Source organism: Gracilinanus agilis, chromosome 2 (assembly GCF_016433145.1).
Source record: "Gracilinanus agilis isolate LMUSP501 chromosome 2, AgileGrace, whole genome shotgun sequence".
NCBI classification, from domain to species: Eukaryota; Metazoa; Chordata; class Mammalia; order Didelphimorphia; family Didelphidae; genus Gracilinanus; species Gracilinanus agilis.
The window spans coordinates 553510796-553538533 of record NC_058131.1 but is presented as its reverse complement, the minus strand read 5'-3'; the positions used below and the strand labels follow the sequence as shown (position 1 = coordinate 553538533).

At 37.9% G+C, this 27738-nt stretch overlaps 1 protein-coding gene across 1 annotated transcript in view; it reads right to left on the bottom strand.

Annotated features, from left to right (window-relative positions):
• Positions 1 to 25102, bottom strand: part of DAD1 (defender against cell death 1) — a 32057-nt gene extending 6955 nt beyond the window's left edge. The window contains exons 1-2 of the mRNA XM_044665269.1: positions 24760 to 25102; positions 5129 to 5300 (exon numbers count right to left, since the gene is read on the bottom strand). Coding sequence (XP_044521204.1) covers positions 5170 to 5300; positions 24760 to 25054 — 426 coding nt within the window. The 5' untranslated portion in view covers positions 25055 to 25102 and the 3' untranslated portion in view covers positions 5129 to 5169. The remainder of the gene's footprint in view (positions 1 to 5128; positions 5301 to 24759) is intronic.
• Between the last annotated feature and the right edge of the window lie 2636 nt (positions 25103 to 27738).

The following is a 27738-nucleotide window of genomic DNA, read 5'->3' as shown; positions in this document are numbered from 1 at the left end:
TAAAACCCTTAACTTCTTTCAGTATCAATTGCAAGACAGAAGAGCAACAAGGACTAGGCAATCAAGGCTAAATGATTTGCCCAAGGTCACACAATCAGAAGTATCTAAGGCCAGAGTTGAAGGACATGTGCTCTTGATCCTAATGACTTCAATTTCTCTAGTAGATCTTAATCACTCCTTCCCTCTAATCTTCAATCTTTCCCTGACTACTGGTTTTTTCCTAATGCCTTTTAGTATGCATAAGACTCCCTCATCCTTAAAAATATATTACTAATTTCTCTATGACTTTCCCTCCATCTATTATCTTATATCTTACCTCCCTTTCTCAGCCAAATGACTAGAAGAAGTTGTTTATACCCACTTCCTCCACTCCTCAACTCTTCGTAATACCATCCTTTTCCCACAATCAAAACTGTTCTTTCCAAAGGTATCAATGATCTCTATTTGCTGGACGTTTCTCAGTTATCTTTCTTGACCTTTATCTGCTGCACTGATATAGCTGATCCCTTTCTATTCCTGGATATTCTGCCTTCTCAAGGGATTCAATGACACTTCTCTCTCAAGGACTTAATTCTTACGGGTCTAACTGCTCCACTTCAATCTATTATTGTTTCATCATTCATATCATGCCCCTTAACTGTAGAAGCTCCCCAAGATTCTGTCATAGACCTATTCCCTCTTTATTTCTCTCTCTGGGTGACCCTATCAATTTCCATGGTTCAACTATCAACTCTATACACAAAATTATATACCCAGCCTTAGTTATCCCCTGAACTATAGGACCACATTACCAACTTACCAATGGGTCATTTCAATCTGGATATCCTAGAGATATCAAACTCCACATAACCAAAACTAAATTCTTCCATCTTTTCTCCCAAATTCGCCCCCTCTTCCAAACTTCTATATTTCTACTAAAGGAACCACCATTTTCCCAATATCTCAAGTTCATATTCTGATATAATCTTCAACTCATGCCTTCCACATATCCAATCATGTGTTTCTTCTGTTTCTATCTCAACATCTTACCCTTTTTTCTCTACTCAACTTAATTCAGGCTCTCATCACCTCATGCCTAGGCTCTAACACTGACCTCTTGTTTGGTCTCCCTACTAAATCTCTTCAAATTACAATCTATCTTCCAAATAATTGCCAAAATAATTTTATTTAAGCCTGGTCCATACCTGACAAGTTCACATCCCTACTTAATAAACTTCAGTTGCTCCTTATTATAGCTAGAATAAAATATAATCCACTTGGCTTTTAAAGCTCTTCACAACCTGACCCAAACTCTTTTTCCAGCCTCATTATATACTGCTTCCCTTTGCAAAATCTATAATACAGCAGTCTCTTTGTTCCTCACACATGAAACTTTTATCTCCCATCTCTATGCCTTTGTGTTGGCCATTCCATATGCTTACAATAAACTCACTTTGCACATCCCTCTCATAGAAGGGAATGTAAATGGCTCAACCTTCTAACTCAGTGATTCCCAAACTTTTTTGGCCTACCACCCCCTTTCCAGAAAAAATATTACTTAGCCCCTAGGAAATTAATTTTTTTTAATTTTAGTTGCAATTAATAGGAAAGATAAATGCACCTATGGCCATCACCACCTCCCTGGATCGCTGCAACATCCACCAGGGGTGGTAGCGCCCACTTTGAGAATCACTGTTCTAAACACTTTCCCGAACCTACCAACTACAAGTGCCCTCCCTCTCTCCATCTTATATTTTGTTTATATTAATACGCCAGTATGCTGCCTCTTTTAATAGAATATAAACTCCTTAAAAGTAAAAATTAATTCTCTGTTATTTCTATCTCTCACAGTGCCTGGCATATCATAATATAGTAGCAGTATTTAAGAGATTGATTGCTGAATAAAATAATTTGGGAAAACAGCTTTTAAAACACATATAATTGTAAGCTTTTATTTAGTATTATTTTGTTATATAATTCTAATTGACATCAGATTTTTCAGATCAGATTCTAGTATAAAGACGAATGCAAGTTCAAACAAAATCAGAATATCATAGGTATACAAATGTTTAAATATCCATGCAATTACCAAACTTAATTTGTACCTATGAAGGCTGCCCAAACTTTTAATGTTCTACTTCTTAGGTTGGTATAAATTACATAAACTCACTTGGAAACCATGATATTGCTATATATACACATAGAAAAGTAAAAATAAATGGAGATAAAATGGAAGTGGAGCAGTGTAGAATGTGAATTGAAAGCCCTTGTGAAAAATTCCTTTGGTAATTTCTGAAAGGGTTTCAATAAATATCTTACCTATGGAATGATTTTATAGACAAATCTAGAATTGATGGACTCTGTTGTATCACAGACAAACAATTTCAAACAAATAGGTGGCCCCCAAGTTGTAAATTTGGTCTGCAGTGTGTAGTTCCTGCTGAGCCTGTTTTTTTGTCTCCTATTGTCCTAATTTTGAAATATTAAGGTCTCTGCGGCAAATGTCTCCTCCAATAAAGACAACCCTAAGAAATCATGTCCCATGAGTTTGTATTTCCTTAGGGCTTGAGAACACTTTTGCTATGCTTTCTCTGCCCTTGTTTTGATTAAATACCATTACAGTTACAAAAAGAATATCTGACTTAGATCAGCTATCACCAAATTACAGATGCAGCCCAGCAGTTTCTATAAGGGCTCTTAAGAGCTATTTGGGCTATTTGCTAGTGTAAAAATGTCAATATTATTCTGTGCCTTTTAAATGTATTCAAAGAACCTTCCACAACTGATAGTACTCTGGGGTTTCGGGGGGCTTCTTCACCTTGTATATACCCTATAGTCCAAAATTTGTATACAGCCTATAGTCCAAAACATATAATATGTGAATAACACAAATTTGCACAGGTTCAGGAGACACAACATTTGATAAAAGAGTACAGAACTGTGGAGAGCAATAAGTCTAAAACAGCTTTTATTTAGGCTATTAGGGAGATAAAAAGGAAGGGGAAAAAAAAAGGATGGCCCCAATATTAGGTGGAAAAATCAATTAACAATTATTTATTAAGCACCAACTATGTGTCATGCATATCATTTTTCTAAGACAACGATACCTATTTTTGTTAAATATGTTTATCTACATGATAAATAAAAGTAAGACACTGTCAAGTCAAAGTATATGCCACAGAATGGTTAATGATATGCACATTAAGACTACATATAAATATGCATGCTTTATAAGAAAAACAATTGCTTGAATGCATGGGTTGAGGTGGACATGATTGGGGATGTAGACTCGAAATTACCACACCAATGTAACTATCAACAATTTGGAAATAGGTCTTGATCAATGACACATGTTAAAACCAGTGGAAATGTGCATCGGCCATGGGTGGGGAGAGTGCAGGGGGAGAAGGGGAAAGTAGGAGCATGAATCATATAACCATGTTAAAAATGAATATTAATAAATGTTTAAAAAAAAGAAGGATAAGGAAAAAAAAAAGATTAGCTTTTAGCCATTTGACAAGTCCTTGAAAGCAAACAAATATGCATGCTTGCACTTAGTTGGTGCTCAATAGTGGAATGATTTAACTTTTAACAAAAACCTACAAAACCTGTGGAACATCTGGAAAGCCCTTACAGACCAGAAATTCTGCATCAAAATCTCCACATTAAATTGAAAGAGAAATATCATTTTATAACCATATCAAAATGATTTTTTTAAAAACTTGAGACTTTATGCGTCTGAGCTCTAAGCATCAATCTTATAAGTCTAAACTTCACACTAAATAGAGCAAAACATTTAATTTTCACTTTATAGTAGTAAATTAATTTTCCTCTTCATGCAAAATCAGAAAGCTAAAAAGATGGGGGTAAAAAAAGGGAAATCTCTTGAAGAATCTATTTTTTCTTAAGTTTGTTTTTAAGATGAAATTAGAAAAGCAAGAACCATTCACTTATCAAAATACATCAAGTTTCCTTAATTCTCCAACTTTTTCAAATATAACAACAATTTCAAAGAAAAGGTTAATTTACCTACCTATAGAATTCATTTAACTTAAAACTCCATTTTGCTTTAAGTTCATTCATAAGCACTCCTTGTATTCTGCCTTAAAAACTTAAGATTTAGAAACAAAGAAGTTTTGTTCTCAAAATCTTGTCACTTAAGAATTACATATTCCAATAGCTCATTTTTAGATTAATCCTCAACTCACAATTTACTGCAGAACTGTTCATTTTTTTCTTCAGTTAAATGAATTTCAGTTATAATGCCAGGTTCTACAGTGCCCCACATGTTTTAGCACCATTTAAAGCTTAAAATGGAACTTAAGACTTTTTGGGACACCCTGTATTCTAAACCATATAACTACATGATATTCTAACTAAGAAACTTAACAGTTCTTGGGGAAGAGGATACCATTTTTCCAATAATAATAATAACTCACAAATAAAACTAAGATTATATTGTTATTCTTTTCTGGCATGGTATTTTGATTGGCATTTATATATTTAAGAATCCAATCAGCTTTCTAATAATTTCCAGATGTTGATATAACATACCTTCACATTTTATGTTTAATTCATTAAATTCCCACTATGTATAAGGTTCTAGTTCTATCTCTGCCTTATAAGTAGGTGAGAACAAATTATCTGATCCATTCTGATGAATTTTTTTTCTAGCTGTAAAAATGAAAAGTTAGACTAGTGATTTCTCAAGTCTCTTCTGGCTTTAAAATGCTATATAGTTAGTCAAATCCACCTTCCACCCAAATTCCAGGGCACTCATAAATAAATACTACACCACATGGTCACTTGCCAAGGAATAAGGTCAAAATCAAAGAAACTTAAAGGACATTTTTGCATTACATTTGCATAGAGAATGTCTATTAAGGGAAATAATATTCTATTATCTTAATAACATAGAAAAGGTTAACAGTAGGATTGAAAGATTTATAGCTAGAAATGATCTTGGATTTAAACTTATCCAACCTGAACATACTATATAGCAAGATAAAGTAAATTTCCTAAAGTTTTGTAAGTACATCAAAAAAGAATGGGTCCAACAAAGGCTTTTACAAGCCAGTGAAAATCTCTACAGATAAATATTTTTACCAACTAGTATCAGGACATGAAAACCTTAACAATGTTTACTTACATTGTTCTTTATTTCTACTCGTTTCAGTAAATTGAGAGTTTTCAACCAACAAAGTTCATGACAACGAGGTGCAGAATGGTGCTGGCAAAGAGAAAATCAGCAAAAGCTCGTTCTGGAGAGATGCCCTGGAAATCTCCCTTGTTCTGTGGGTTGATCTGTATCCTCAGACAAACTGTAAAGGAGACAAAATGAGACATTAATGCCAAAATACACAAAAAGAATTGGACCAAACAGAGTTAGGGGCTCATAAGAACAGTTAAGTAGAATGTTCATATTTCCAAATAACTAAGAGATAGGAAGACAAAGAAAACAGAAAAAAAAAGCATATCAAATAAAACCAATGTAGCTAAAATTATTAGGGAAAGAGTAAACTAGAAGAAAAAACTGAAGTAAATTTCTTTGATAAAAGTATTATTTCCAAGATACATAAGGAAATGAATTAAATATATCAGAATAAGAGCCATTCTCCAGTCTTCACAGAAAACCAAGCTATAAACAACCGTATGAAAAATGTTCCAAATCAATAATATCAGAGAAATGCAAAAATAAAACTCTTCACTCTCATCCTACTCTCATACCTATCAGATTGTCAAAGATGACAATGTTGAAAGGGTTTAGAGGGAAACAAGACACAATAATGAATGTTTAGTATAGTCATAAAATGATCCAGCCATTCTGGAAAAACATGGAACCATGCCCAAAGTCACTAAACTGTGAATACCTAGGGATACCACCACTACACCTATACTCTAAAGAGAACAAAGAAAGAAGAAAAAAGGACATTTATGTTCAAAAATATTTATAGCAGTTTTTTGAAGTGGCAAAGAACTGGAAACTAACCATCAGGTGGGGAATGGCCGAACAAACTGTAGTATATGAATGCAATGGAATAGTATTTACGATGTAAGAAATGATGAAATGGATGGTTTCAAATAAATCTGTAAAAATTTGCATGGATTGAGGCAGGGAAGTGAGATCCAAGGGAATAATTTATATAAGAACACTATAGGAAAAAAATTGCTCTGAAAAGCTTAAAAACTCTCATCAGTGAAATGACAAACTATAATTTCCAGAGGACTATTGAGGAAGCATGCTACCCAATTTCTTGATAGGAAGGTGATATCTTCAGAGTGCAGAATGAGACATACATTTTTGGACATAGCCAATGAAGTAATTTGTTCTGCTTGACTATACAAATTTATTTTGAAGTCTTTGCTTTGTTTGAAAACAGGAGTGTAGGAAAGAAGTAGAAAAGAAAGCGAGACTTTTGTTACTTGAAAAAATTCTAAATTAAAATCTTAACTAAAAATTTAATTTAAAATTTTTTTTCTAGATTCTAGTACAATTGGAGAACACTTGACTAGAAATCCCAAGACTTGAATTCTAGTCCTGTCTCTTTCATTCACGAGTTGTGTGATGTTGGCTAAGCTGCTTGACTTCTCTTGGGCTTCAGTTCTCTAATCTATAAAACCAAGGCTTTGAACTAAAATCTCAAAGGTATTTTCCAGCTCTATAGGTCAAAAGTACAAAAAGTCAGTCTAAGAATTTAGGTTCAAATCCCAGTTCTGCCATTTATATGACTCTAGAAAGTCGCTTCATCTCCCTGGTACTCAATTTCCTAAACTGAAAAATGAAAAGATTCAATTAGACAACTCCTAAAGCCCCTATAAACTCTAAATCTATAATCCTAAAAATATCAGTGTTCATGAAGCTGTCTATACTGAAGTCCCTCTCATAAAAGTCAACCAATCTAGTATAAAGTGGCTGTTTTGTGCCAAAAACTATGTTAAGACTTGAGTATACAAAATCAAAATGCAAACAGTCCCTGTTCTTAAGAAGCACATATATAACAAAGAGAAGGTAATTTCTTTGGACAAGCATTTCAGTTGGAAGACCAGAAAAGACCTTATATATGAGGTATACATTGCTATAGGAGGCAATACTTAATCTGGGCTTTGTATTTATTTTTTTTTAAATTTTAAACCCTTAATTTCTGTGTATTGACTTATAGGTAGAAGAGTGGTAAGGGTAGGCAATGGGGGTCAAGTGACTTGCCCAGGGTCACACAGCTGGGAAGTGTCTGAGGCCGGATTTGAACCTAGGACCTCCAGTCTCTAGGCATGGCTCTCAATCCACTAAGCTACCCAGCTGCCCCCTTTAATCTGGGCTTTGGAAAAGTAGGAATTCTAAGAAATAAAGGTAGGGAGATAAAGCATTTCAATCCTAGAGGATCCCTTGTGCATAAGGATGGAATTTCAAGTGTGAAGGATAGAACAAGGTCATAGGAAAGGGAATGATGTTCATAAGCTTTAGAAGTATAAGAATAAAAATTAGGCTGGATTCCCTTCACACAGAAGGCAGGCTGGTTGGAAACATGGTTTGAGAACTTTTAAATTCCTAACAGACATCCAGGGGAAAGTATGGGCATTCAACAAAATTGAAGATTTCCAAGTTTTTGCACAAAAGAGACCAGGACTAAATGGAAAGTTTGATACCCAACCACAAAAATCAAGAGAAACATGAAAAGGGCAACTAAAAGGATTCAAGATATCCTGGATTCCTGAAGGATGATACCAGCAAAGCACAAACTTTGGAAAGTTGTGTTAATAAGCTAGAAAGTATTCAAGTCAACAATAGCTGTACAGTGTTTCATCTGAGGACCAACCTAGTTAAAGGCAGAAAAACCTATCCTAGGAAGCTCCTTAGACAACCAACCAGACACCCATGGAATCATTTAAATAATGGAGGGTAGTATTGTGATAAAGGAAATGCCCAAACAGATCAAGTCATGGATTCTTTGAAATAGTAAAGTAATATAAAGCTATGTAGGTTTCAATTTTTCAAGAGTGTGTCATTTCAGTATGTAAGTATATTTTTCCACTGATGAAGACATCTTTCTCTGTATAATTTAGCAGCTGCTCTGAGGTTGGCCAACAAATTCATCCCTTCACAGCAAGTCCACAGATGAAGCTCTCTGAGCTTATTAGGCTATCCTTGGGCACACAATGAATGCATAACCTATCAATAGACTTGAAATTTTTCCAACAAAAATGGACCAGTCATCTCCACTGGCATAGACTTAGAGAAGTTAGATTCATCTTCATACATGAGGCTCTTGGACCCAGAGTGGGAAGCAAGACCTAACAGTAAATTGACTTTAGCCAAGAGGATGTCTTGACAATATCAGTCAAAGACTAGACCTGGAATCCCTGCAAGAGTCAAGAAGAAAAGGAAAGTAAATGATGGAAAAAGCTCAAAGATATGTCCACCCTGGTATTGGTCATTTTCTAGATGATGTCCTCAAGGATGGTGCTGCTTCTACAGATGCTACTATGACACATACACATACCTTTATTCTTTTGTGGCTTTCCAACTAGCAAAAAGACATAAATAACGTAATACAAATTAGAATGTGAGCTTTAAATACATATAACGTACATCTAAAAAAAAAATGAAGGAGTTAGATTAAATATAAGTAATTTCTAAGGTTATTTCTAGCTCAAATAAAATATGACAACCAGAAAAAAAAAAATTCCTAACAGACAGAGAATCCCTGCTAAGGAAAGACACTCCTTCTGAAGAATTATAAGGGGCTGGATCCACTAGAGAACAAAAGAATAATCATAATCAACACATGCAGTTCCTCCAACAAAGGTTTGGAGGTTCTTTGGTCTCTTCACGGAGTGAAAAGAACTATAGATGTGGGATGAAGTGTACATTTTTAGACATGGCGAAAGCACTGGTGTCTTTCTGCTTAACTGCTCATATTTACTTATTTATTAAAAAGAAGATTCCTAAGGGGGCTAGAAGTGGAGAAGAGGGGGAAAACAGGCACTGGGAAATGATAGTGATGGAAAAAGCTTTTTTTTTTTTTAAGAACTATAGGTCAATAAAGGTAGTATAGCATAATATTAGGACTACTTTGATAGTCTGATTGTCAGGTATGGATAGTTTGGTATCAGAAACCCGAGTTTAAGTCCTACCTCTAAGACTGGAAAAGTCCCTAACTCTCTTGTCTCATGTCCCACCTCTGACACTAGTTTTGTGACCATGAACAAGTCACTTAACCTTGGCGTGCCTGAGGAAGTTAATTCTCTATGAACTATGATCTTATGATTTACTAAGTCCTTCACAAAGATATATATATATATATATATATATATACATATATATACACACACCAAAAAAAGATCACAAATACTTCTGTAAGCATGTCAAAGACAACATCAAATTTGTCAAACTTTGATCGAATGCTATCTCTGTATGAAGGCCCACACAATTTTGAGGAAATGTTATTTTGTTGGTTTGGGGCCTCACTCTATCATAGTCACAACTCCTCTGGCCATCCTGCTAAGCCCCTTCAAATTTTCCTGGGCTGTTAGACTACAGATACAGTTGCTTACCAGAATGAAGATAAAAGATTAAACAAGTTCCTTCAGTAAACAGAGCCAAGAAATCAATGTAAACAGAAAGAATAACCACAAAATAAAATTATCAAGAGCAAGCAAGGCCCCAAAGAAGAGATAAAAGGTAGGCAGGAGGTTGAGGGGTATAGAACACTGCATATATTTTCAGACTTTTAACATTCAGATCAGTTTTGGCTGTGTTTTCCCATTTTCCTTTGTAAAAAATATCCTTTGTTAAACGAAATAACTCTGTAGGAAAGGAGGAAAAGAGATACTAGGAGAAATATAAGTTTTGTAAAAAACAATACAATAAAAATGTATTTTAAATAAGTCCCTTCCCTCAAGGGTCTTACAATCTGGCAAGGGTTGAGCCATGTTTACAAATAACTATACAAGGTAAAATACAATTAAGTGAAAAGGATTGCTCTAACTGAAATGTATAAAAGATTAAAGGAGGAAGGTATCATTTAATTAGGGGTGAGGGAATAATAAGAAAATGGGATCAGAATATCTTCAATAAGGTGAACCCTAAGCCTCAAAAGATTTCAACAGGTGAAGCTGTTGAACAGTAAAAGGGAAGAGCATCTGAGGCATAGGGGAAGGCAGAGTATCAGAGAAAGAAAGGCAAGAAAGACAAAGGAGCTTGTACAATTGTGACATAAGGCTGGAAAGATGAGCCAAAGCCAGCTTGGGAAGGAATTTACATGCTGTGCTAAGATATATACATTTTATTCAATAGGCAGCAGGAAACCACTCAACATTTTTGAGCAGCAAAGATCACATCTGTGCATGAAATTAACAGCACAATGGATGGATTGGATGAGGAAAGAATGGAGCCAGGGAAACCAATTGGAAGGTAATTAAAATTACTGAAGCAGTCATTCAGTTAGCCAGTATTAAATACCTACTATGTGCAAAGCAACTGTGCCTGCCAAGCAATGGAAATACAAGTGCAAAGGCAAGAAATAATGATCTAAACTAGGACAACAATAGCAAAAATTAATTTACGAGGTATTTAAAAAACTGAAAGAGATCAAATTGGACATGGTAACTGATCAAAGATTAAAATCAGTATCAAATTAGAAGAAAATGAAAATTTGAGAAAAAGATAACAATTAGTTGGAAGTCTCACCTTGCCTTCTTGACTCTGATACTTGGGGAAATAAGGAGAAATGGAAAAAGGCAAAAGCACTATTTAATGATCACTATTTCCTGCAAAATTTAACCAAAGTTAATCAATTACCACCAAGAGGAAATAAATGAGCACAGAAGCCACCTTAAGCAATCAACACTTGAACTACTTGCCAAACAGAGAGATGGCAGTCAAAGACAACTCCAGCTTAGAATACAAATTCATGTGTAGTGTTTTTACTCTGGAGGAGGATGGAAAAAATAAACCATACTGCCTCATAAAATAGTAGGGGAAAAGTGAAAGTGAAAACAAATCTACAAAAAGACTGGCATGAGACCCAAACAAATCATCCCAAGAACTTTCGTGGAAGAAACTGGCAAGGAGACAGCAAACAAATCGAAAACGGAAAATGAATTCATCAGCATTTCTATAACCATCTATTTTCATTGTCAAGGACAATGGGAACCACACTACATTTGGATCCTAACACTTTAGTCCCTGATGTGCTATACAGAGAAGTTGAAATGGCACTTTAAAAAATATGAATGATACTGTGGTATATATATATGAATGTAATGGAATATTATTGTGCAGTAAGAAGTGATGAATATTATTTTTTATTCTTTGTTACAAGGGCTGGCTCTTTGATAAGGGGAGAAAAGATAAGCTTGAAAATAAAGGCAATGTAAAAATAAAAGATAATTTTTTTAAAAGGCAAAATATGAAAGGAATTCAGGGAAACATGGGAAGATTTATATGGATGTAGGTTGAAGTAAGCCAAATCAGAAGTACAATATAGACAATGATTGTAATAGTGTAAATGAAATGGCCACCAAATGGAAGTTGAATTCAGTAATTGACATGGTCTTGATCCCAGAGATCAAATTATAAAATATTCTTCTATTCTCTTGGCAGAAGGGTGGAGGTCAATGGGGTGGAATATTATATATGTTGTCAGAAGGAATATTACACATATTGTCATAAGCAACTATATATGGGTAGCGATTGCTAAACTGTTTTTCTTTGTTGTACAGAAGAGTGTTGGAGGTGGGAGACAAGGAAGAGTTAGATCCAGAAATGACTGATATAAAAACAAGAAATTAAAAGTCTGAAAAAGTAACTAGATCCAATATCAAGCCCATACTGAAGTTATACAATCTTGAAAGCGGTGAGGAACTCATTTTTACAATGTATCTAACTGAGGGAGTATCAGGTTATCTGTTGTTCCCTCCATTAGAATGGGAGCTCCTTCGGAACAGGGACTGCCTTTTTCAGTTCTTGGTACCCTCAGTGCTTAGCATAGTGCCTGGCATATAGCAGACACTTCATAAAGTTTACTGATTGACTGAATTGGGAAAAGGAGACACTGAAAGCAGTAAAACCAGTTGTGAGGCAATTGAAATAAGCAGTCTGGCCAAGGGGTAAGAAGAATGTGAATTAGGGTGGTGGCGGTTTAAGCAAAGAATCTATGTGCAAGAGATATTAAAGGTATTACTGCCACGAACCAGCAATTGGTTGAATGTGGTAGATTGAGAAGGAAGAGGAGTCAAGGATGACTTTTAAGCCTGAGTACTATCAATAAAATTAGGAAGATGGGAGAAAGGGCAGGACATGCATGGAGGACAGTGGTGATATCTAACTTCTGGGCTAGACTGTTCCATTCTTTGTACTGGTACCCCAGGGTTTGGCACACAGTGGGCTCTTAATAAATACACAATAACTGATATTGTTGGGTTCAAAGTCTTCAAGAATCATCTCAGTCCAGCATGCATTTGCGCATGTGCAAGAAGATCAAGGATGGACCTGCCCTTCACTTAGATTTGGAAGTCATTTGCTTTGAGGTGAAACTATGGGAATAAAAGAGATTACACCATGACATAGTATAAGGAAAAAACAAAGAAGATAGAATGATGAGCTAGGGAAATAGACAAAAAACAAAATAGAAAATCAGATAAATAGGAGAACCAGGAGAGATAAGTGTAACAGAAGCCAAAGTTTCCACAAGGGGGTAAGGTAATCTGAAATGTTATAGGAAGAGCAAGAAAATTTGAAAAAAAAAAATCTAAGTGTCAGATGAAAGGGTGAGGCCTTACTCCAGCAATCTTTATATATTTATTTATTTTGGGGGCAAACAGGGTTAAATGACCTTACCTAGGGTCACACAGCTAGCAAGTGTCTGAGACCAGATTTGAACTCATGAAGATAAGTCTGTTTCCAAGTCATGTCCTAAGCCCTGTGCCACCTTGCTATCCCTTTAGCAATCTTAGTTTTCCACATCTGCTGTCATAGGTAAGAAGACATCAAGAATTAAAGCTATCTACCTTCCTTCTTCCCCCTACTCTAAAAGCATGGGGTAAAAGAATTCTCCAGGATGAAAGTTTCCACTAAAGGGGCAAGTCAAGACAGAGCAAATGCAGCCTGCCATAAGACTAGGGTCAAAAAATCATGGAGGCTTTTGTCAACTGCCACATGACAATTAACAAGCATTTATTAAACACTACTAGATGTCAGTACTGAACTAGCCTTTTGGGGAACACAAAGACAAAAATGAAAATCTCTACTTTCAGGCTTATGTAAGAGCTTAATAATCTTTTAAACATTTGTTTGTTAGAAAATTCATCTACAATTATGAAGTTACAGCAATTTAATTTGGACCTCAAGAAAGCAGGAGCTGTTTTTCTTCCTCAATGAAATGGAGGGGCTTGACTGCTATTATTTTATAATATGACTCTTTTGACATAAGCATAGAAATATCAAAAGCCATAAATTATTAAAGGCACCAGGATGGAATATTTCAATGGATCTGTAAACTCAGTAAAGCAGGTATGCTTTCGAGGTGTAGAGAGCAAAACATCAAGCCTTCTCAATCTCATGCAATTACTGTCCAATGCTCTAGGGAAGACCTAACCCACACATGGAAGGCCTTCCTTAAGGTCTTCTAACATCACAAGAATACCAGTACATTCTGCTGTGCATGTCATTCCTTACTTTTGTTCTATGACTCAACCACTTTATTGAGTTTACAGAGATCACAATTCCATTTCTTTGAAAAATCATGACACTTCACGATTTACAGTCCTACACAATGACTAAGACAATAAGCATGAATGAGATGGGTTTTTGTGTCATGGAATACTTGGGATCACTGAAAAGTGTTGTACAGTTTCTCAAATACAACACGGCCCCACTCTTCTTCAGTTCAGTAAGGCCTGTCAAAGATAAATACCATACTGATAAGACTAATTAAAAATACTGCCTATGTAATTTGCATATCACAATCTGAGCAATAAACCTTTTTCAACCACTTGATATTCCATGTGGGAACTATTACACTAATCATCTGAGTGGCTATGGGTCTCATGGAGAAGGATCTGCAATACTCAGGCTGGATGCAATAGTCAAAATGTCATCTACAAGTAGGAACTGCTAGAGGACTTCACTATATAAAAGGCATCTCTTCTATTTGAATTCTGTGCAGGTCATCCTCTATGACAGTGGTAAATAGCTCTAATGAGTACATATACTTATGCCTTATTTGATATTTAAATAACAGAGGAGTGATGGAAAAATCAGAAGGTACTTTGTGCAAAAGTCCAGTCCTAGACACTAAGGATACAAATAGAAGAGCTCTCAAGAAACTCACATCCTAATGGAAAAGTCAAAATAAATAGAAAGTTTCAACTGCAACTCAGATGGAAAAATCTCTTGGTTCTGTAACAAATAAAATTAATATAGAGGGACAGAATAAAAATACCATGGTTTCAAAGGGTTTATTGAAAGCCATTTAGAAAAATGAAGCTATGTGCCTATTAAGATTTAGTTCGAATGCCGCACCATAGCTGCTTCAGCAGGAAAGAGAGAGGGTACCAATCGAATCCTGAGTCTTTATACCTCTGTCTACATAAGCACACTTCCTGTCCACCTCATTATGCAAGAGGAATCATGGGAAATGTAGTTTTGAAAGAATCCTAAATGTCCACAGGAAGTTTAGATCAGGGACTTCAAAATTAGTTCAAGGACCCCCAAATTTCCAATATCACAGTTCCCAGTTCCCAGCAAGCAGTAAAGCTGATTATAATAGATACTGCTTCCCTCAGTGATGGCTACTATATGTGGTACTGTATGTACCACAGTAGTGTCAGCAGTTTAAGAAATACTGCTATTTCAAAGATTCTTAGATTCAGAGTCCTAAGTTGTCTCCAAAACATGGTAGTTTGTGGTAGTTTGACCTGCCACCTCCTGTCTTCCCCTCAGAGTGCCCTGCTACTTTAGCTAGTCTGGCTTATCAGCCCAGCATTATATTGAAATTTCTTATATTCTCTTAACATGTGTAGGAGATACCTGAATGGAGGGCAAGCCTTCAAGGATACACTTTGCTTTACTGAGTAAAAATGCTTTTTTGTCAAACAATATAATTCTTCATACCTTTCAAGCAATTGTGTGTAGAGGTGATGGAGTCTAGAAAATGGTTTACAGAAGACTGTCTGTTCCCTTTCAGTATTTTGATCAAGAATACCTTGGATACATGTGTAAAATATTTTCATAATGATTTTACAGACACAAGAAAATAAGACTATATCAGAGCTTGTAATCTTTTTTGCATGTGATTTTTTTCATTCTTTTGTTTTCCTCTGAATATATCTTAAAAATCAATCCCTCACTGCTTTTAAAATTGTGTTAGTTCAAACATGGACATCTGTTATGTATCCTCAGTAAGGTTTCTTCATAGCTTCATCTTCCTTTAAGTGGCATTTTTACCACACTATGAAGGTATGCTTTCCCAAAAGATCCTTGTAATGAGAAAAAAATTGTACTACTTAAAAAAAGTTTGTCTAAGGTCAATGAGACTCTCACTGCCAATTATGAAAAGGCAACCTATTAACATCATCTAACCCAAAGGTCAAGGAATGACAATCATTATTTCAAAAAAGTCTATTTCATGATCTTTTTAATGACTTAAAAAAATGTATTACTATGAGACTGGAGTTGGTTAGTGACTTAATCAAGGGAAGGCAATTAAAAACACAGTGTTATCAAGTTTTGCAAAAGAAAAAAAATGACAAAAGTCTGATATCTGACAAGCTGACCCAAAAGTTTTTGGTTCATTAACATTAATCTCACTATAGTCATAGATATCACTATTAGACAACACAAATCTGACTATTGGCACCAAAGAACATATTATAGTTCATATTACAAGGAGATCCAAAATTGTTTCCCAAGTTCCCACTTCTACAATCCATCCAGCTTTTCAGATCCAAACAACTACCTAATGGTTCTCCTACTCACAGATTAGGAAAAAATGAGATTACTTCATCAAGTAAAATGGTATCCAAACTTTATGAAACATGTACTCTCAATATTTATTTAAATGTTTACATGTTTCTGAATCACATACTAATAATATTTATTATATACTTATAATCATCTACATTATAAAATATTTTAATTTGAAAAAATTTAAAAGATTTAGGCAAAGATGAAATATGCGGTCTTTAGAGTAAGTTGCTTTAACTTCAGAACAAGAAAACAGAACCCATAAATAAGAGGTGCTTGAACAACTGCTATGGATACGAGTTGAAATAGCTTATAACTACTCTGAAGGCCAATGAGGGAGCGGGTAGAATGAGGGAGCAATTACAGAGGGGGTGGCATTCATGTAATAGACAAGACCATTGGGAATAGGGCAAAATAACCTCTTTTTCCAACTTTCGATGGCCCCCTTGTATTATTTTAAGGTCCCTCCTTTAAACTCCAATGATCTAGAAAATAGACTAAAGCTATCTTTTAAATGGCTTTAAGTATTATGACTTACTATATGGAAAGTGATGACAAATATCTGCATAGGTCTTCAAGATCATACTAGAAGAAATCTCTGGACTTTTTTCATATATATAATGAAGGGTTTCTACTAGACGGCTTACAGGGATTCCTTCTAGCTCTAGATTTATGATCCTATGAAATAAGGCTTAACAGTAGAAAAGGGATTCTGATTAAATAAGAAAGAACTTTTAAACCCTAAACTCAAGTGCTAACCTAGGTTACCATAGAAAAGAAATGGGTGGGTGCTCTTCTCTAAAGATTATTAAAGAACAGGATAGATACTCATTTTCTCCAAATGGCTTAGCTGCAGTCCTGTCTGGAAACATGAGAACAAATTACCTCTGAGCAAGCTTAAGATCATAAAACAACACCAAGCATTAATATCCTGTTGATCCAAAGAAAGAACCATACACAAAAGGAATCTTCCTATGAAAATATTCTGCCTTTGGCATACTGAGGGTTCAATAATACCTAGCAGAAAATATCAATTCTAGATGTCATGAAAGTATTGAAGAAATGGTTACATTGTCAACAGGCCCAAACTACATCAGAATTTGTGGAACCCTGGTATCATTCTTACTTAAGATTAATTTCCAAATTGACATGCTAATCAGCAAAAAGAACAAGAATACATGACACTGAATGAGATGATTGAATGAGATAGAATTAAGTGTATAATTCTCAAAAGTAAAACATCCAGCTTACACTCCCAATATTCTTATACCCTGGCTCCTCCCATCAGGAATGAAATGTGTAAATAAATCTGTTTTTAGACCAGACTTTTTATCTCACTTCAAGGACATCTTCAAGGCTCAAGAAACAAGGAAAATAAGACCACTCAGTCCAAGCTGCAGCTGGCTTCTTACCCTTGATAATTTAGGGTGATAACTCTTAACCTCTCCCATGTGATAAGCTCATGTATCTTGGGGATAAGCTTTGCACCTAGATTGTAAGTCTAGAGGGTAACCCCAGGTCAGGAACCTTTATGTTCGTTTTTGCGCCCAGGCATTTGCATTTGCCAGTAGGATATTTGCCTTTCCTCATGAGGAATAGAAATAAACTTCTGTCTCTTTAACTCTCACTTTCTGACTCCAGATTTTTGATTTATGTGGGATAGGTCAATTTTATCCCACTCAACAGTAATGAGAACACAGAAAATTAATTATTTTTCTTTAAGTTCAACATATCACTAGCACCCCACTTAAAAACATCCAGTGACTTGCCATCAATTATAAAATCAAGCCCTTAGTACCTGGAATAAAGACCTTCAATAACATGATTCCAATTTACCTCTCCAGTCCTAAATCTCCAAACACTCAGCACTACCTGCTCTCCCCACAAACCAAACTGATATACTTGCTGTTCTCCAAACATATTCTATGCATTTCTATTTCAATCAAGAACGCTCACTTTCCTTTGAATCTGAATCTTGTCTCCTTATTCCTCTACTGCACCTTAAATGTTCCCAAGTTTTATAATTTAAGTCTTTTTTTTCCTTTGCACTTTCTCACTTAGTGATCTCATCTGGCCTTGAAGTTTCACCATTTATAGCTGATGCCCAAATCTTTATCCTCCTCCCCACTTTCTCCAAAGAACTCCAGTCCTTACTTGTTGGATAATTCTACCTAGATGTCCTTCAAACATATATTTTTTGCACCCATAATTGTTCAGTAATTTCCCATATGAAAGGCACTCCTTTTGTTTCTAGTTCTTTGCCACTACAAAAAGAGTGGATATAAATACTTTTGTACATATGGATCCTTTTCCTCTTTCTTTGACCTCTCTGTTGTATATCCTAGAGTGGGTATCATTGAGCTAAAGTGCAGTGATTTCAGGGGGCCTAGTTCCAGATTACTTTCCAGAACATCTGGACCAATTCAAAACTACACCAGCAGTGAAAATAATACATCTAATTTCCTTCCAACAACTGTCAACTCTGTCAATCTTACTTAAGTGTGAGGTGGAACCTCAGAGTTGTTTGATTTGCATTTCTCTAATAGTGATTTAAAGCATTTTTAATATGGCTGTTTAAAGCTTGAATTTTTTCCTTTAACCCTTTATTTATTGGGAAATGACTTGTTCCTTATGAGATGAGATCTTTTCTTTCTTTTTTTTTTTAACAATCCTTATTTTCTATCGTAGAATCAATACTTGTGGGTAAGGACTAGGCAAATGGGGGTTAAGCAACTTAAGTGCCCTTGGTTGAACACCTAGGAAGTGTCAGAGGCAACATTTGAACCCAGACCTGGTACTCTATCCACTCAGTCACATACCTAAGCTGCACTTGATCTTTTCAGAGAAACTTACAACAAAGAATTCTTTTTCAAAGGGTAAAGTACTTCCTTGTACAAAAATATTTATAGTAGGCTTTTTATGATAGTAAAGAACTGGAAAAAGGTGATAGAATACTATTATGTTGTGCTGTAAGAAATGATGAACAGGATGGTTTCAGAAAAAGATGGAAAGACTTACATAAAGTGACAGAGTGAAATAAGCAGAAACAAAAGAACAATGTACACAGTAACTGTAATATTGTGGGATGATTAACAATGAAACACTTAGCCACTCTTAGTAATACAATGATCTAGGACAATTCTGAAGGATTTATGATAAAGAATACTATCCATCTCCAAAGAGAGAACTAGTTGGATGTGGATCAAGGCATACTATTTTTCACTTTAATTCACTTGGGTTTTGATTTTAAATGGGTATTCCCTTCAATCAATGAATCATATAGAACAGTGATGGTGAGTCTATGACACAGATGCCAAAGATGGCATGTAGAGAGCTCTCTGTAGGCATGTGGCCACACTGCTCACCCCCAACCCCACCCCCCCAGAGTTCTTTACTAGAAAGGTAGAGGGGAAATCAGGTGGATCTGCTCCCCTCACCCTCTTCACCATGTTTAATGACATTTTTTTCACATCCCTGCCCCCTTTGCCCAGCAGCCCAGTGAGAATGCACAGAGAGTAAGGTAAGAGGCTCACAGGCAGCAGAGATGGTGGGGAGCAGAGCGCTCAGGCCACTCCCCTCCCCCTCTCCTACACTGCGGAGGACATTCCTCACTTTACTGGCCCCTCTGCCCGGCAGCCCAATGGGAGTGCTTCCTCCCTCCTGTGTGGGGTAAGGGAAGGAGGGAGGGTGCAGCACTATGTCTAAAAGGTTTGCCAAAAAAACTGAAAAATGAGGGAGTGTCCATTGATTGGGGAATGGCTGAATAAATTGTGGTATATAGTGGAATACTATTGTGCTGAAAAGAATAATGATCTGGAGGATTTCTATGTGAACTGGAATGACCTCCAGGAATTGATGCAGAGTAAAAGGGGCAGAACCAGGAGAACATGGTACACAGAGATGGATACATGATAGCACAATCGAATGCAATGGACTTCTCTACTAGCAGCAATGCAATGACCCAGGTCAATCCAGAGGAACTTATGAAAAAGAATGTTATCCACATCCAGAGAAAGAACTGTGGGAGCAGAAACACAGAAGAAAAACATATGATTGATGATGTAGTTCAATAGGGATATGATTGGGGATAGTGACTCTAAATGATCTCTCTATTGCAAATATTAATAATATGGAAATAGGTTTTGAACAATGATACACATAAAACCCAGGGAAGGGAAAGAATATGAATCATGTAACCATGGAAAAATACCCTAAATTAAATAAATAAATGCAATTTAAAAAATAAATAAAAGGTTTGCTATCACTGATACAGAAATAGGTTTTGCAGAATAATACATGTGTAACCCAGGACAAACTGCTTATCTTTTCCAGGAAGGGGGAGGGAAGGACAGAAGGGAGACAATTTGGATCTTTTAACTTCAGAAAACTTATGTGGAAAATTGTCATTACATGTAATTGGCAAAATAAAATATCTCAAAACTTTTTTTTCCTCCAAATTGCCTATTTCCTTCCTAATTTTAGATGTATTTCTAATATATTCTCCATACCACTGACCAAATAATCTTCCTGATATAATATTAGGATCATTTCATCCCAGGGATGACAAAAGGTCAGAATTAAACATTTTTCCACAACTTAGGGGGTCAGTGTGAGAGAAAGGTCCATGACAGGGAGTGAGATTGGGGGGGGGGGAGGGGAGGAATCATATCCAGAGCTCAATCCCAGAGTAACAACAGCTTCTGGAGCTCTCAGTGGAGAGACAATGGTAAAGGAGTACTAGACAACTGGGAATTTAGAACTCAAAATGTAAAAAAGAATTAAAAAATAATAATAAATTGGGAGGGGGAACTAAGCCCTTCATAACTTGGGTGAGAGAGAATATTCTCCCTCTTTACCTTCTCCTCTTGGCATCACACCTAAATTTCATATCAGAAGACTTTCCAGTACCCCTCAATGATAGAACCTCCCATTTTATGTAGTGTGTACATATACACAAATACATGCATGTTTATCTTGCCTTGTACATACTTGTTTGCATGATGTTTTTCCCATTGGAATGTGAGTTCCTTGAGGGCAAGAGCTGTTTTTGTCTTTGTATCCTAAGTATTTAGGAAAAAGGCTGACAGAGAGTAAGTGTTTAATAAATGCCTTTAGACTCACAACATCTCAGTGCCCTAGGTAACTCTCTAAAACTAAATTATAGTGGTGCTATAGATCTGCACAGGTTGAGGAAATTTTTTGCACTGAAGTCCCTTACCTTTTAGAGACCCTGTGACCTGCCCCTGTGTTGGGGGGTGAGGGGGAGAGGCAGGCTCCTAGCTGGCTGGGCCCCAGGGGGGAAGTTACCTACTACCACAGAGACCTACCTCTGCACCAGGGGCCAAGCGAGGTAACTATTGCAGGGCCTCATTCAGCCTGAGACTAGAGTGAAGAAGGTAGAGGAAGGCTGGGGTCGGGGTAGGGGCTGGAATGGCGGCTTCTTATTACAATGTGGGGTGCATGTCCTTGTCAAGTCAGATTCAAATGTAGTCCCATGTGACCTCTGCTCAGCTCTAGTGCAGAGATGCAACCTAGGTGCCACCCTAGTGCTGGGAGTGGGGCTGCCTCTTAGGCTGAAACCTAATCCACATAGAGGTGGGAGGGAAGGAATGAAAGTGGAGATCTTTTAGGGGCTGGGGCCAGACCAGGTGGTGGAAGGAGACACCACCCCCTCACTCCCCACAGACCCTAGTCCCAGACAAGGGAGGGAAAAAGGGAAGGGAATGGCCCAAGTGCTTCACTCAGGGGAAGGCCTAACCACAGAAAGGCAGGGAGGTGAGGTGGAAAAGAGGAAGGGAGCAGCTCGGATGGAGTCCCTCTGCCTTTCTAGTAACTAACTCTGCCAGGGACAACACACATGCCCACAGAAATATCTCTCCGCACGCATGCCATAGATTCGACGTCATGGCCCTAATATGAAAGAAGTCATAAGTCTAGTCTAATAAAATGTATTGTTTCAAGGTTGTTTTTTTAATAACCCTTACCTTCTGTTTTAGAATTGCTATTAAGTATAGATGCTAAGGGAGATTAAGGTTACGTGCTAGGCAATTAGAATTAAGTGATTTGCCCAGGGTCACAAAGCTAAGAAGTGTCTGAGGCCATATTTGGGTCCATATTCTCCTGACTCCAAGAATGGCTCTCAATCCACTAAACCATCTAGCAGTTCCCAGTAAAATGTACTGTGTTAAAGTCTTTTTTCCAATGCTTCATTGTGGTAAGGAAATGATCTTGGATTGTGAAGTTATGACAGCAAAGTTCAACTCTGAACGTTCTACCAAACTCAAACCTCTGTGTATGGCCCAAGAGATGGACTGGCTAAAATACAAAACTCTCATCACCAGGCTGACTAGAGGATAATAAATTAGGGAACCATAGGAGTTTTCAAAGACTTTCCAAGTTGAAGATGAGTTGCTACCTAGAGGAAATACTCATACCTATGGCACACAGAGCGCTCTCTGTGGGCTTACACACCATTGCCCCCACCAGAGTTCCACCAAAGTCTGTTACTAGAAAGACAGAGGGACTCAAGCAGAGCTTCTCCCTTCCCTGCCTCCACCAGGCCTGACAACATTTTTTCACATCCCCTGCCCCTATGTCCAGCAGCCCAATGGAAGAGCACAAGGCATAAGGTAGGCGGGTCACAGGTGGCAGAGCTGGAAGGGAACAGAGCACTGGGGCTACTTCCCTCCCCTTCACCACTACTGAGGCCGTTCTTCACTTCACCCACCCCTCTGCCCAGCAACCCAATGGGAGTGCTTTCTCCTTCCTGTGAGGGGTAAGGGCGAGGGCGTGTGTGTGGCACTCGTAGGTAGTTCTCTAAAAGGTTCACCATTACTACCCTAGACCATAATATTATCAATTAACAAGTATTAATTAAGCCCCTACTATGTGTGTATACACATAAGGGGCTATGCTTAGCAATGGGGATTTAAAGACTGAAAATCGTTCCTGCCCTCAAGCAATTTATTTCCTATTAATGTAATAAGTTACATTATCACTATATCATTACATAGCAATTAGTAACAGCTACATTATTAGTACTACATAGTAAAATTATTAATGATTATGATAGAAGTTCTCTTTAGGCCTATTTCCTCTGCTAGAGTGATAAAGCTGGACTAGATTACCAATAAAGTGCCATCTGCCTCTAATATTTCACGTTCTGTGTCCAAATTCTAAAATAACTCATTAAACTGGAATCAACTTAGAATGAGTTCTGGATTCACCTATACAGTGCTGGCCACTGAGTGAGTGGGATGTCATTTTAAAGGCCTTCTCAGTCACTATCAAGCTAAGAGTACCTGCAGGAAATCATCATCTACTACATAGAAGTTCTATCTATGTTGGGTAGGATATACAAAAAAGCTGAAATATGTTTTTGCTTTAAAAGCAGAAAAGAGGGGGCAGCTGGGTGGCTCAGTGGATTGAGAGCCAGGCCTAGAGACGGGAGGTCCTAGGTTCAGATCTGGCCTCAGACAATTCCTAGCTGTGTGACCCTGGGCAAATCACTTGACCCCCATTGCCTAGCCCTTACCACTCTTCTGCCTTGGAGCCAATAGACAGTATTGACTCCAAGGTGGAAGGTAAGGTGTTTGTTTTTTTAAATAAATAAATAAAAGCAGAAAAGATATACAGAGACAAATAACAGTCATTAAAAATGGCTTAAGAGGTGATGTAAGGAGATGCCCTGGGATGAGTGTATGAAAATCAAGTACAGGGTTCTGTGGTTCCAAGAGAAAACATGAAAAGATCACCAGTAATAGTTTTAAAAAACAAGTTAGCAATGGGATTTTACTACTGGGGTGGGCCAGTATTAGAGAAGAAAGGAAACAAGCATTTAATAAACACCATCTTTGTGCCAAGTGCTTTTACAAATTTCATATTTGATCCTCACAACTCTAAGAAATAGGTACCACTATTATCTCTATTTTACAGTTGAGGAAAATGAGACCTCCCTGGCTTCCTTTGTGTCCCAGTGACTTCCATAGTCCCTCTTATTTCCAGTGTTTTCCCTCTGTTAATTAAGTCTTATTTATCCCAGATACTTTTCTTTGTATATATTTATTTGTGCGAATTAGATTGTTAAGCTCTTGAGGGCAGTGACAATCTTCTGCTTTCATTTTCTATCTCCAATGATTGGCAAAGGGCCTGGCACAGAAGTGGTTTATAAACTGACTTAAGTGACTAGCTCAGGGTCATAGAGCTAATGTCTGAGGCTGAATTTGAATTCCCCTCTCCTATACTCCAGGCTCAGTTCTAAGGCCTAACTAAAGAGAGTGCCAAGTTCAGGATCAAATCTAAGTTGGAAAGAACTTAGTAAACCAGACTGTTGGAAAATGAAAGAAATCCAAGTATCACTAAGAAGGAGAAGCTATTTGTAAGAATAAGGATTTCACCAAGTCGGTGGTCCCAAGTGGAGTCCTCCAAATAAGCAGGATGAGAAAGGCTTTATTGGACTAAATTGGGGGCAGGTTGAGAATGGAGTGAGGGTTATCATTGGGGTCTAAATGAGAAGGGCACAGGACTTTCAAGGAAGTACCAATTCCAAGGCCTTATCAAAAGTTTGCTAAATCAATTCAAGGCTCACTCTCTCCCTATGCCTCAGTTTCCCCAGCTTCCCAGGAAGAGGGCCACAGAAAACAAATCATCTAGTCCACCCTTTCCATTTACAGAAGAGAAAACTGAGGCCCAGAGAGATGTGATCTGCCCAAACTGTAATAAAAGGCAATGACCCGCGTCCCAGGAAGGGACAATTATATGTGTACTTTACGAGAGCCCCATGCAGGGCACACGCCATGGTTGCTGGTCATCTTTACCCGCCAGGATGAAGCTTCCCACACAGGAGATGAAGCCGGAAAGGAAGGAGTTGAAGGGGAAGGTCCCCACGAGGAGGCAGTAACCGAACTGCAAAGCCCCAGTCAGCAAGATGTAGAGCAGATAGGCGTCCAGCAGCTTCAGACGTTGCGGCGTGGTGCTCATGTACTCCTCCAGGAAGCGTGAGATCACCGACGCCACGGAGGCCGGCATTGCTCCGGCGTCCTGCCCGCGGCCCGCACCGCCCGCGCCGCGTCCCGAACCCACCACCATTCTAGCGGTGCCGTGCCCACGCATGCGCACTGCCGACCACCTACACCGCCACGCCAACACTTCGAGTCTAAGAGTTTGCGCAGCAGTCCTGCAAAACGCCCGCCCGCCCCCGCCACGTGACTCTCGCCCTGCGCAGGCGCAGAGCTCCCCACCCACCGCCTCCGGGCGGAACGAGTAGATGCGCTAAGGAGCACCACCCGCTAAGGGAGACGTGTCCCTACTGTCCTATCTCTGGAAGTCCGGGAGGTGACGCAAGCAGTTGCTCCGGCGAGAGAATAACAGGAAGCGGGGACGAGAAAAAAACGGACCAGGCTGAAGCCTAAGAGTTCCGGGACTCTTCGTTCCTCCCAACTTCCCCAGCACGCGCCAGAGCGGTAATCAGAGAAATGGTTTCGATGCCGCGTCTTGTAGGGCCGGTTCTCTGTCGGGTTCCTAGTTGTTACTGACACATTCGCGCGGAGCTGAAGCGACTGTAGCTCGACAGCCCTAGCCCCTCACTGCGCAAGCGCCGGCGTAGCTTCTGTCAGAATTCTAGAGGAGGGGGCTGGGAAGGAGGATCCGAGAGGGGAGGGGGTAACGGAGGAGGAGGCCCTGCTGAGAAAGGGAAGGAGGGAGGAGGCGAAGAAAAAAGGGTTGGGGGAGGCGGCGGGATAGAGGACAATACTTTTCACTAGCTTTTTAATTAAATCGAAGTTTTCATCCAAATTCCTGCTTGACCAGTGGCTTGTTCTGTGGTCTTGGGTAAGTCACTTCCCCACTCTAAGCACCAGCTGCCACCTCTGTAAAATGCAAGGTGATGGGGAACGGATAAGGAGTTCCTAGATGATTTCCAAGGGCCCCTGCTAGCCCTAACGTCCAATAAGTATATGAATTTATACTCATTTTCATAACTAGATGTCATAGGATCATCTAAGTTGACGGTTGCATAGCCCTTTAAAGTTTGCTAAATGATTTACATGTTTTGCTCCTCATAACCCTGTGAGGTAATAAAAATAATATGGAATATTAATATTAATATGGATATTGGGTTAATATTAATGTGGATATTATCCATATCATACTGGATTCTTGACATTGGCTGTATCAATGTAGACATTCTTATTTATAATAGCAGATATCATTGATATCCATATTAATATAGAAATTGATATTAGCCATAATAATAATTCGCATTTATATAGATCCTTAAGGTTTACAAGTCATTATGAATATCTCAGTTTATCCTTACAACCACCCTGGGAAGTAGGTGCTCTTCCTGTTCCCCATTTTATCGAGGTAGAGGTCAATGAGGCCCATGGTCACTGATGATCAGCTAGTTCAGGCAGAATTTGAACTTGGGTGTTTCCGACTCTGACTATAGAAACTTAGCTACCTCTAGCTACAAAAGTTATTGCTCCCATTTTATACCAGAGAAACTGAGGTTCAGAGATATTAGTTTAATAGCCTATAGTTACAGAAAGTCAAGAGGAAGGTTTGAACACTGATTTCTATTCTGGTCATTGCATTACATCCCCCAAGAGTCATATACAAATTTAAATTTCTTTTACACTTGAATAAGTTTTTAATTTTTCATTTCAGTCCCTTGGGTTGAAAATGGCCAACATTGAAGAAAAAGTCAACTGCGTTCTCTGGTTAGCTGAACTCAAGTCAGCAACAGCTGTAAGAAGAAAATTTGCTTCTCATTATAAGAAGGAGGCTCCCCACAGAAATTTAATTAACAACTGGATGAAAAAATTCAAGGAAACTGGCTCAATTCATGATAAGCCTAGATCTGGGAGACCCCGAGCAAGCGAAGAGACTGTGGCAGAAATTGCAAATCAAGTATTTATAGCACAAGATGGTGGCTATGTTGAATTTTAATAAGACACCAATATTTTAAAATTTAAAAAAATTAACTTTTCAAGTGTTGTTAGTTTGTAGCATTTATACTTATTAAAGCTTAAAAACTGCACTAAGACTTTTGGGACAAACTGTATTTATAGTCAAGAGATCTAGGTTCCAGTCATGGTTCTGCTGCTTCCTACACCTATGGTCTTGGGTAAATCACTTAATCTCTCTGGGCTTCAGTTTCTCATTACTAATAAAATGAGAGAGTTGAATTAATCCCTAAGGCTACTTTCAGCTCTAAATTCTATAATCCAAGTTTACATTTCTTTTATTTCCTCATATTCTGTTTTTCAGGTATCCCTGATCTGTTAATTTGGTATTTCTTAAGGTTCTAAGGTTAACAACATCAAAACTTTAGAAATCATACCATAATACTGTCTAAGCAGCACCCATTGGCTTCTCTGCTCAAATATGGTGATGATGAGGACCCTAAAAAGTTTTGGGCCCAACAAACAGCCTCCTAGTCATTACCCTTCATTGGCAGCTCCTTTTCTGATTGATCTCAGGCCACATACTCTATAGCCCTAGGCAGGGGGAGGTAGAAGGAGGCTTCAACTGCCAGGGTAAACTGACGGAATCTACTATCTTCTAGCCTAGTATCAACCATCCAAACCTTATATCATTATGTTGTTCAGTCATTCAGTTATATCCAACTTTTATGACCCCATGAACCATACTGTCCATGGGGTTTTCTTGGCAAAAGCACTGGAATGATTTGCCATTTTCTCTTTTGGTGGATTAAGGATCACACATTGGGTGTCTTGGGTCTGATTTGAATTTTGATCTTTGTTACTCCAAGCCTAGTCCTCTACACATTAAGC